Below are 11919 nucleotides of genomic sequence, written 5' to 3' on the forward strand. Positions count from 1 at the left end.
GTGAAGAGAAGTTAAGAGCCATGGTCTCTGGGATCCGGCTGTTGGGACTGAATCCTGGCTTTGTTACTTACTGTGTTACCTGGGGCGAGATACCCAATTGCTCTGTGACCTCATAGGATGGGTGGGAAGATTAAATAAGATGATAGATTGAAATGTCTGACCCTTAATAAGTTGTCTGTAAATGTTAGCTATTATGAATATTTTGAAATATGATAATTGTCATCATCATTATCATAAGTGAGGCATGGCTACAATCTTACGGGACGTCTCGTGAAAGTGGCATCGAGCTGGGTCTTAGAGACTGGGACCAGGACATCCCAGAACAAAGGAACAGTGTGCATGAAAGCATGGGAGCAGGAAACCCCATGTTTAGCACAGCCACCCCAGGCAGGTGGCAGTGGGACCTCCACTGTGTCTGTTTTGCAGACAGTTTGAGGTACTGGAATCTCGTTTTCTCCCTCAGGGAAAGAGGAAAGGGAAACCGTTCACGAAGCGAGCCCAGCATGGCAGCATCCTGGGTGCTCCTTCCCTGCTCCGTGTCTCGCTCGCGTGAATTACTACACAGCATGTCAAGCTGCCTCCTCCCTGAGGTGAAGCTGTGGTGATTTGCAACTCCAGTTTGTAAATGGTGTTTACGTCGAACACCCACTTGTTCAATTAGAACTTTTCATCACTCGGCTCTCCTCTCTTGCATTTAGGCTTCTCCCTGCACTTCCATCCCTGCAATCAAAATAGTGATCTTCTGAGAAAGAAAGGGTGTTTTTAACAGATACTGACATGTAGTAGGTGGCCGTTTTCCTCTGTGAAATCCTCACACATATACCTTAGGTTACTCAGAGTTTTCTGTTGTTGTGAGCCAGCCTGTCTCCCTCGGGTCCTGGTCTAGCCCCGCAGGGCGTCGTGGGCTGTCGGGCACAGACCGGATGCGGAGTGGAGATTTGTTGATGGAGCGGCCTGCACAGATGCCTCGTTCGTTCCCACCACTCTTGGTCCTCTGCTCTGTTGCTTTCTTTCCCCGAGCTCTGCCAGAGCCTCAGGCCAGCCCTTCGGTTCTCCCTCCATCAACCTGCCCAGCCAGTGGAGTAGTAAGCCCGCCAGTTCCGCCTCTAGACTCCATCTTGAATCCACGCAGTTCTCTCCGTCTGTTACTTCCCATTGGAGCGCCTCGTTTATTCCCTTCATAGCTCTTATCACAATCTATAATTGTTTTTATTTATTCTTTGTTTACTCGTTTTGTGTGTCTCACATACTAAAATATAAGCTCCGTGACGGGGGGACGTTGTCTGGCTTGTTCGCCGTGTTTCCTCAGTACCCAGAGCAATGCTGGGCATGTAATGAGAACCCAGGGAATATTTTACATATTGTTGAATTCAGCCCCACCCTTGTGCAAATTGAATTTGGCAGATGTTTGCCGAGACTTTCCTCGGGAAAAGCACCGTGCTAGATACTGTACTCAGGGGCCACACGGCACCTGCCCTCGTGGAGTTTATAATCTTCTGGGGACATGGATGTGTAAGTGACCAGCCATAATTCAAACTAAATGACATACACGCTCCAGCAGCTACTGAGCTGGCATTTGCTGAGTCCCAGGCTCTGTGTTCAGGACTAGAGATGCAAAGAAGAAAAAGCAAGAGCCATATTTTTGAGACGTTCACAGTCGAGATACTCGAAACTAATTACAACGTGCTAAGTGCTGGTTGAAGTTGTGAACAGTGTGCTAACGGAGTGGTAAGAGCAGTTCTGGAGAGCCAGGCCATTCCATGGACTCCCAGAGGAGGGAGAGGCTCCTCCCAGGACTGGGAAGAATGTTCCAGGGGGAAAGACACATCCCAGGCAGAGAGAGATGGCCCAGGGGTAGGACAGTATATCAAAGGGTTATCGACCCTGCGTACACTGGCAGGTGCCCACCCTGGCTCACTCCCACCTCGGGGAAGCCCTTCTGCCTGTGGTGTTGTGCGGGGGAGCCAAGCCCCTGGGGCCTGCCTGTCTGCAGCCAGTGAGCCCCTCGGGGCTGTGTTGGTGTTAAAAACGGGTCAGGCTGGCTGGCAGGGTGGATGGCTAGACTCTGCTCAGGCCCAACCCCTTAAAAGCCCTCACTCCCTCCCCCTTCTTCCTCCACCCTTCCTTCCATCAAAAAGCATGAGAAAACAAAGCCTCATAAAGAAAACCAGCTCATCAGTCTGTCTTCTTTGATTTTAATTTTGTTTTCCAGTTTGGGTTGCTTCCTTTTTTTTTTAACATGCTAATTAGATGCCAGCTTTTTCTTTGATTTTATGGCCTATATATTTCCTAAGTTTTGCTGGCAGGATGACAGCTGATGTATCCCTTGAGGTCCCAGGAAAACGCTGATGAGGCAAGCCCAGCAGGGGACTTTTCCCGTTGTATCTCAGTCCCCTTTCTCAACCATTTTCCTCCCTCCTCTTCTGTTGGGGGTGCCAAGAGAGCTGGGAATAATTGATGGCTCATTAAAGTCCCTCTTTCTGCAGACTGCTTACTCGGCACTCCCAAAGTCCAGCCTTCCCTGGAGCTGGCAGCTGTTCCAGGCCTGAGCACTGTGGCACCCATGTAGGAGAGGGTGGTCTCTTCACCAGAAAAGGGTGGGCCACACCATGTGCCCCACAAGGGTGGTAACAGTCTTCCTGCCTGTTGTCTTGTGCCTGGCCCATGACTGGTGCCAACAAGCTCAGTTAGTGCTTACTGTGGGGGGGGGCGGGGGTGAGCTAGTGCTTCAGGCTTCTTTGTGCTCTTCCAGAAATCCAGGACCATGGTAGGTAGTGGGGTCACTCCTGAGCACGTCCTCTGGGCCAGGCTTCTGATGTATATTCTCTGGTTCTCACAACAGCCCTAGAAAACAGGATTACAATCTCCATTTTGCAGATAAGGAAACCAAGACTTACGGGGGTTAAGGGACATTGCCTGAGTCACTAATAATGTTGGAAACAGGATCAAAACTCAAAACTATACAGTCGTTCTTCCATCTGGCAGGAAGGAAACCTCTAACTTTGTTGGTTGGCTGATACAGTCCTCCCATCTTTTAAGAAAGAAAATTGAGGGCATCCACTTTTATAGAGCACCCACCTGGCATCACAGGGCACTAGGTGGACTCCTAAGATGAATGAGACACTTAGGAGGCCCTGTCCCCGAGGGGCATACAGTCCCATCACAGGTGAAATGACTGATCACTACACAAAGCAGCATGAAGTCAGTGCTAAGACACAGAGCGGGAATCACGAAGGCAGAGTTCATTCTGCTGCAGATTAAAAGGAACGAAGATCCAGGGAGGCTACACAGAAGAGGTACCTCTTTTTTGGTGGTAAAATATGTCAGGATTTACCATTTTAACCATTGTGACCGTCACCACCACTTATCCACACATTTGATTTTCTTCTTGCAAAACTGAAACTCTGTACCCATTAAACACTCACCCCCCCATCCCTGCTCCCCCCATTTCCCCGGCCCCTGGCAGCCACCCTTGTCCTTTCTGTGAAGCTGATAAGTGACTAAGGAGGTGGCTTCTGGAAGCATGTGAGAGACCTCTAAGGGCAGACACAGATGTCCACCCTTGAGGGGCCACCTTCTTGGATGTGGTGTAGGAACTGTGACCTGGAAATACTGTTTAGTGTAAACACTTGTGCCAAGGGTTACCGTGGAAGCTGCTGGCAAGTCTCTTCAATGTCTTAGTCACTGGCGAAAGTTGTCGGAAGACTGTGTGGCTGCCGGGCTGTTGTGCAGGGGAAAGCTCAGAGGATTACTGACTCAAAACTCTTTGATTGGTGGCAAAAAGGCTGACCCAAAGACTTCAAAATGCTTTCAGAAATTGGCTCCTCGCCCTTTGATTTGCTTTTGGGCTTTATGGCTTGAAATCTCCTCTAGAAGCTCATAAACATGTATTTTCCATATTGATTTGGGGCTGTTGGTAACCTGAGCATTGCCTCTGTGATTTTGAAGCTGCAGAAGCTGACAGGATTTCTCTTTTGATGACGTGTTGATGTGTGCGTGACTTGCCCCAGGTCATGGCTACTGTGACCACTAGAGTGTTTGGAGGCAGGAGAGAATCCTGGAGAGGCGTGCATTTCACCTTGGGCAGCTTGTTACCCTCTCTAAGCCACAGTCCTTCATCTGTGAGGTGGAGATAAGCAGCCTCACCAGGTTCTGTGAGTCCGGGGAGGCACTGTGCACACGCACAGTGCTGACATGCGGCCGGTGCGTAGCACGTGCTTGCTACAGGTCGGACACGTGGCCAGACACATGGCCGGCGTGTAGCATGTGCTTGCCACAGGTCAGCTGCTCTGCTGCTGGGATCCGTGCGTGAGCTCCTCCAGCAAGAAACAGATCGGAGATGCTCAGACCCGCATGATTCTGGCTCTCTGTGTAACTTTGGCTAAGTTAGTAGATAATGTGTTTGAGCCTTGGTTTCCTCTCAGTAAAACACAGACCTGGTGTGTGTGAATATTGCTCAAGTCAAACTACAGTCAGGCGCCTGGGACAGAGTACGTGCTCAGCAAATGGAGGCTCCTTCCCTGGCTTCCTTAGCCTAATCCTTTGACCTGGAGGTGACAGCAGCCTGGACTCAGGTGGACCAGCACCTGGACCAGACTCCTTGGGGCCTGGTGGGGGAGGGGAGGGTGCTTTCCCACCAGCTCAGGTGTCCTCCGGACAATGGGAACATGACCCCTGTTAGCATGATCAGTATCCTTCTTTTTTTTTTTTCTTTTACTCTTTTTTTTTTTTTTTTTTAGATTTTATTTTTTTGTCAGAGAGAGAGAGCACAGGCAGGGGGAGCGGCAGGCAGAGCAGGCAGAGGGAGAAGCAGGCTCTCCGCCAAGCAAGGAGCTTGATGCGGAACCCGATTCCAGGACCCTGGGATCATGACCTGAGCCGAAGACAGATGCATAACCGACTGAGCCACCCAGGCGTTCCTTTTATTTATGTTTCATGTGCTTGCTTTTTTTTGCTTTTTAAAAAATTTTATTAATTAATTAACACCATACAGTACATCATTAGTTTTTTTGATGTAGTGTCCCATGATTCACTGTTTGCATACAACACCCAGTATCCTTCTCCTTGAAATGGGTGTCATTTTAGTGGAATATACTTGTGTCCTGTAGCTACAGGTAAGTGTCCTCCTTCTAGGGAAGTGTGACACTAGACCTTCCAGGTTCATCATTATCATTAAGGAATCTGTTAGACATGGATTTTCCTTTCCCAGTTTCTAGTCTGTGGTTATGCCTGTGTCTTCCAGAGTTTTCAGTGTGAAAATAGGGGCATTCTTCTCCTCCCCCACCCCCTTCCTCCTGCATTTTTTAAAGGGTGAGCATTTGAGGCTTCAGTTTCAGGGGTCTGGACCAGGCTTGTGAGCTCAGCCCAAGTCTCTGTCCTGAAGACAGTTCTCCCCACCCACCAGCCCCAGGGCCCCTCCCTCTCCCTCTTAACATAAACAGAACAGCTTGTATTCCATGTCTGAATAGTAAACCTGCTGTCTAAAGTTTGCTTAATATTTATGCATTCAGCACTGCTGTCTGTTTTTGAGCTCCATCAAAGCCTTTATTATAAGAGCATTTGAAAATGCTGGGGCAGGAGAGAAGGGAGTTGATGTGCACACCATCTTTTTTGCTCTCTCCAGGCTGACTCACCCTCTTCTCTCCCGCTCTCCCCCAGCCCGCTCTCCCTCTTCCCCACTCCTAGCTCCCCCTTCATCTAGCATCTCTCTTTTTCCTGCATTCTCTCTTCCTTTCTTAGACACACACACACACACACACACACAGCAAAGAGAACTCTTCACACACACACACACACACACACACACACACAGCAAAGAGAACTCTTCCCAAGACCTCTGGGAGGAATCTGTTCAATATTTATAAACTGCTGCAGCAGCTATAATAACCAGAGGTAGCTGGCACCACCAAGATTTGCTCCAAATAGGATTCTACTATGGAAACAAAGAATGAGTAGGGGTAAGGGGAGAAAGTGAGGGCGTGGGGCACAGCTATGCTGGCTCCCAATGGCCGGGGAAGAGCACTGGGGCCTCATCTGACCTAGTTCTGGGCCCAGCTCCATGGCTGGCTTGCTGCGGGACCCTGGCCAGTCACCCGCCCTTCAGAGTTGCACTATTTCTGAGAACCCTGCCAGTTCTGACATTCTGACCCACTCCACATCTGTGGCCACTGGGGCCCCTTTACCACAGGACATGGCATCCAGAGCCTTAGCCTTTGAGAGGACTTTGTAGCCAGAAGCCCTGTGGGGCTGGGCTGCTTTGGAGCACTCACAGAGCAGTTTCTCCCCAGAGGGTGGGGAACAGGCAAGGTGGCATATTGCTTAGTAAAAAGATGCCACTTTGGGGACTGGCTCTCCCGCCCACTGGCTCTTTAGGTGCCTTTTTCCCAACTCTCACATGTTTTGGTTTGAATTTCAGCCTCTCTACCGTCCCAAACTCGGGCACATTGCTCCAGTTCTCTAATAAGCTTCAGTGTCCTCATCTGCAGACAGGGATGGCATTCTCTCCCTTGCACGATTGCTGCCAAGATCAGACGAGTCATCATACCTCCACACCGGGCACCCACTGTGGAGGAGACAGCCCCTCTTCCACATTGTTCCTGTTCTGTTCACAGCCTGTTTCCAGACACCAGCAAATCTGATGGTTTCCTCCTTCCCCACAGAAAGTAACAGGAGACGGGCCATGGGATGGGTACTTCGTGTGCTTGTATTTTTTTCTAAGACCTTGGCCTTTTCTAATCCCCTTGATACGGACTTTGGTTTCCTCTACCTGTGGGTCTCTAGAAAGAGATTAGGTCCCTACAGGGAAGCTGGCTTGAGTTGGAAAATCACTGCCCCAAAGGATCAGACTGTTCCTCCACTTCCTTCCCTCCTGGGTCTGAGAATATATAGGAGAGCAAAGTGTTAGTTCAATCCATTAAGACTCTTGCTTCCAGACCATGCCTCTGGGGGTATTAAATGCTATAATGGTCTTTTCTCTATCTCCTGGGGCAGCAACTACTAGATCATTCACACGTGAGTAAGAGATAGCACTTAGGTACAGCCCTGTAGCTGTCTCTGCAGCCCACATCCTGTTCACCCATCACTCCAGCCCTTTCTTTAAGGGGCCTTTAATAGAAGGCATCACAGCCATTTGCTGGTGGAGGTGATGAATGCATCTAACGGAAGATGACGATTTCCAGGGGGAGACACACAGCTGGCACATGTCTGAATCCCAAATCCCGTTTTCCGGCACATGCCCAAAGTAATAAAGAGGAAGGAGGGAAAATGAAGAAGTGGCAGGAGCAGAGTTATTCCCCAGCACGGTGAGGGTGGGAGGGAGCAAGGGAGGGGTTGCACATTTTCTTCTCTCTCCCCAGTCTTTGTCTGATTTGGATCAGCAGATGTTTTATTATGTAAAAGCCTCTTGCCCAGAGTTGTCTGTTCTACCTGAAGCTGCCCAGTGTGGGGAGCAGGGAGCGGGGCAGGGACACAAGCAGTCACCCTAATCCACTGCTCTGAGAGCTTGTGCACCACGCCGCACTGACAGTTGACCCTCAGCCAGACTCTGCTCAGGGTTTAGCCAAAAGTAAGGCACATGCCTCTGCCTTCCTGAACCTCCCCGTCTAGAGGGAGAGGAGAACAAGTTCAGGGTGGTCTGGAAGTCGGGCCTGTGATGGGGACCCTGGCCTGAGGACAGGAGCCAGAGGAAGAGAGGACCAGGTAGGCTTCACCAAGAAGAGGGCCCTTAAGAGGGGCCTGCAGGTATATGTGGGCTCTCCACACGTGGCACTGCTGGCCTGAGCAAAGGAGCCTCAGGGAGGGAGCTATGTGTCTTGAACATCTGTTATTTGCCAAGTACTTTCCATACATTTTCAGAGGAGACCCTCCCAAGGTCACTTAAGATTGTGAGTCGGAGACAGGGTTCAAACCCAGCCCACGATGTCACACCATCTCCCCTCTGTGAGTTTGTGGGCAGTGAGAACACTGTCCTCCCTTCCCCTTCCAGCACATTCTCTGTCCTTCCTCCTGGGACTCACTACAGGAAGCCCACCCCCACCCCCATGCCCTGCACTCCAGTCCCAAGTCCCACAGCATTTCTGCACCATATGCCCCCACTTCCTAAAACCAGGGTGACTATATAATTTGAGGGGATACTTTTGAAAATGAAATGGAGAGCTGTAAGCATCGTGCTGGGGTAACTGGGTAAAGTCGATCACGTGGTGAACTACCGTGATGCTCTGATGGTGCTCTCTGGAGATCTGTCTTCACTGTCATCCTCTGTGCCCTCCTCCTTCTTAGAGCATTCCCCTTGCCTTTGTGCTCTCACTGAAACCCACCTCTCCCAGGGGGTGGGCCCTCTCCAGTGGTGGCTCTTTTCTCCCACATCCTGCTGCCACTGAAGACAGGGGAGGAGCATCTCGACACCATTGTTCCTCCCACCTCTCCATTTACCTAAAAACTTCCAGCCAGTGAATCTCACATCCAGGGACTGTACCTTAACCCCTCCTTGGTGGTGCAGCACCTGTTCCCCTCACGGGGAATTCAAGGCTTATTGTCACCTTCTCCACTACTCTGTCATGCTTCTTGGTGATGTCCATATCCACATGTCTCTCTAGCACCCCGCTTCCAGCTTATCTTCAGAATGCATGTAAAATCTGAAGACTTGTCACCCCCGCTGTGACCTTGGTCCCAGCCACCATCAAATCACATCTCCCGCTTTCTGCCCTTGTCCCCTTCAGGGTATCTCCCACACCGCCACCGGAGTGAGCCGTCACTCCTTTGCGTAGAGCCCTCCCACAGCTCTGGGTGCAGGGGAAAGGCCAGAGTCCTTGCAGCGGCCCACAGGCCCCGTGGTCTGTGGTCGCTCCTTCCTGTCCCCAGTGCCGAGCTCCGGCCACACGGACCTCCACACTCACCGTCCACATTCAGAGCCTCTTCACTGGCCAGCCCTCTGCCACTCGCTCCCAGGCCTGCCCAGTGGAGTTTGCCTCAGGTCTTCATCATGTCCCTGTGAGGCCTTCTGACAGTCCCCCTCTCGGTGCTATTCACTTGCTTGTTCCCCCACTAGAAAGTAGGCTTCACAAGAGTGGAGATTTTTCATCTCTTTTGATCATTACTTTACCCCTATTGCTTCAAATAGTGGTTCTCAAACTTCCGTGCCTCGTCACTCCCTGGAAGGCTCGTTCACACAGACTGCTGGGTCTGTGCGTGGGTCTGAGTTGGGCCCCCAAATCTGCATTTCTAACAAGTTCCTGCGTGCTGCTGCTGCTGGTCAGAGTCACACTCTGACGGACACTGGCCAGAGCAAGCGTGCCCATGGCAGGCACCCGCTTCTCGTGGGCCGAGTGACCGCGTGCGTGAGTGAGGGGTGTGGCCGGGGAGGACTCTGAGTGAGGACAGGTGAGCTGGGCCCTGTGCACTGAGCACCACCGGCCACAGCGGCCCTGGGGCGTGCTGTTGGAGGCATTAGCACAGTGTGCGCCTCGGCAGGAGCGGGGATTTAGGGAAGGCCATGCCTCACGCTGCCTTTGTCTCCCCCAGAGTATGCGGAGAACATCGGGGATGGCCGGAGCCCGGAGTTCCGGGAGAACGAGCAAAAGCGCATCCTGGGCTTGCTGGAGAACTTCTAGAAACCCCCTTGGCCTCAGACAGCATGGACTCTCTCTGGGCCTCCATCCAGAAAGTTTTTACATGGCGCCATGTGACTTTTGGGCAAATTAAAGCTAGTTTTGGTATTCCTGGCTGGCATTCTTTGTAACAGAGCAGTACCCTCTGCTCTTCACCCGGCACTTTCCCAGCAGCTGTCCTGGGACGCCTCTGAGGAAGGTCAGTGGTGGGCCTCACTCGCTGTGAGGGAACGGAGGCTCAGAGAGCATCGCGGTGGCCCCCGCGGCTGCTCCGGAGTCCTGCGGGGAGGCTGCCCGGCTGGAGCGGGGAAGGGGAGCACGTGGACTGGTGACCTCTCTGGGCCTCCCAGCCCTGACCTGAAGAGTGACACAAGGCATGTGGCTCGGGCAGAAGCAGCCCCGGGGAGGCTTCCGGGGCACAGTGAGGCCAGCCACCCAGAGCACACAGACCTTGGAGCAGCATTCCGAACCCTGGCCGCCCGCCAGAACCACTGGTCGGGAGGGGAGCTCAAACAAACACATTATGGTCGTGCCCCCCTCCCCCCGAATGATGAAATCGGGATTTCGGGTACAGCCCGCATGCCAGGATGAGTTCTAGCTCCACGCAGTTCCGTGCATCAGGGGGAGCACCACTGGGAGGGCGGAAACAGGCCTTGGGCCCAAATTCCAGCCGCCTACCTTCCTTGCTCTGCAGAGGAGGGGTGGGGCTTGGGGGCGAGCTAAGTCATCTAAGCGTGCAGCACCTGGTGGGAACCTGAGAAATGGGGTCTTCTTTGTTCTTCCCTCACACAGCTGGGGCTTCGCATTGGAACCCCACCCATTTTACACAGGGTGTGAGAAAATGGCTCAGCGGCCCATTAGCAGGTTTTTAGTGTCTCCTCATGAATGAGAAGGTGGAGGAACAACCGATCCAGAAAAGCAGGATTTCATTAAATGGCGTATTTAGCCCAGAGTCAGCACCCAGGCTACAAAGGGGATACCACACACCCTGCCTGTGCCCGTGGCCAATACTGCCAGGCCGCCCAGCTCTTCTCACTGAACCCCAAGTACAGGGCTGCGGGCGGTCCCCACCATCTGGCCGGAGCTGGCGTGCCAGGGGAGACCCGGGCAGCTGCCGGGGAGGATGCCGAATAAGATGGCGCCCGCATCGTGCCCGGCGTTGGGCAAGTGGGAGGGCATCAGGTAAGACCACCCCCGCCCGCCCGGCAGGAAGGCGGACAGCGTGCCCGTCCTTGTCGTGAGGTGGCCGTTCCAGCAGGGCGGTGGCGGGCGGGTGCACCAGGACCTAGCCCAGGATCAGAATGGCCTTACAGTCTCATTTTGGATTTAGGCATTTGGTTTTTCTATTTCACTTTTTTGTAACTACAATAGTGACCGTGTATCGAACACCTGCTATGTGCTCCTTGCTGTACATCCATTCTTTTAACATGCATGACAGTCCTGCGGGCATCGTTATCCCCATTTACGGAAGCGGACACTGGGGTCCCGGAGAGGGTAAGGACCTTGTGCGAGGTCCTGGGGCCGAGAAGCAGCAGCACGTACGTTCAAAGCTGGGCCTGCCTGCCTGCGCCGGCTGCACTCTCCCCTCCACCCAGCTGCTCCGTCTGGGAGACCACCACGGATCACTGACTGACATGATGCTTCGATCGGTTCCACTGTCGATATGTGGTGTAATGAATTCACAAAGAATAAAGCATGTCCAGATGTAACCTGCAGAATCAGAGACTCTTTGAATTAAGGATGATACTTCAGAGAGCATTAGTCCTTCAGCGTTATCCTCTTTTTTTAAATTGTATTTGTTTTTAGCCAGGTAAGGCTTGTCCACAGTACGGAAGTTCAAAATTCAACAAAAAGGTAGGCAGCACCCTCCCATCTCCCGCCCCCTAGATCTCCCTTCCCTTGTCGCCTGTTCGTCCATCCAGAGTTCTGTCCAGCGGTTGTCCAGCTGCCTTCTCCCAAAGCTCCAGGTTTCCCAGAAGCGCATCAGAAGCCAGCATAAAAGGGAGGGTGGGTGGGGCTCGGGCCCGCTCACCCCGCTTCAACCACAGTCGTTCCACTCCGCCTTGCTTCACACGTGGGGGTGCCTCCTCAGGTTTGACAACTCCCTCTGCCAAAAGCAAGTTTCAACTCCTGTCTTCATTTTACAAATGAGGACGTCGTCCCCTTTTCCATCAGTTTTGTGACAGGAGGGTTTGGGGAGGAACATGAAGTATAATCCCTTAAGATTCGGAAGGGGTTATAGCTCAGAAGTGCTGCAGGGACCAAAAAGACGGGATGAGGAGAAATCTTGACCCTCTGCTCTCTGATTTTAACA

The 11919-nt window shown here is 52.3% G+C and overlaps 1 protein-coding gene across 1 annotated transcript in view; it reads left to right on the forward strand.

Moving 5' to 3' along the window:
- CTNNBL1 (catenin beta like 1) overlaps window positions 1-9713 on the forward strand; it is a 161247-nt gene extending 151534 nt beyond the window's left edge. Inside the window, exon 16 of the mRNA XM_028118615.2 lies at window positions 9520-9713. Within this exon, the coding sequence (XP_027974416.1) occupies window positions 9520-9608 (89 nt within the window). The 3' untranslated portion in view covers window positions 9609-9713. The remainder of the gene's footprint in view (window positions 1-9519) is intronic.
- The last annotated feature ends 2206 nt before the right edge of the window (window positions 9714-11919 follow it).

Source organism: Eumetopias jubatus, unplaced genomic scaffold, assembly GCF_037043125.1.
Source record: "Eumetopias jubatus isolate StellerSeaLion01/CBP00866 unplaced genomic scaffold, mEumJub1_p1.0 scaffold_9, whole genome shotgun sequence".
NCBI lineage: Eukaryota > Metazoa > Chordata > Mammalia > Carnivora > Otariidae > Eumetopias > Eumetopias jubatus.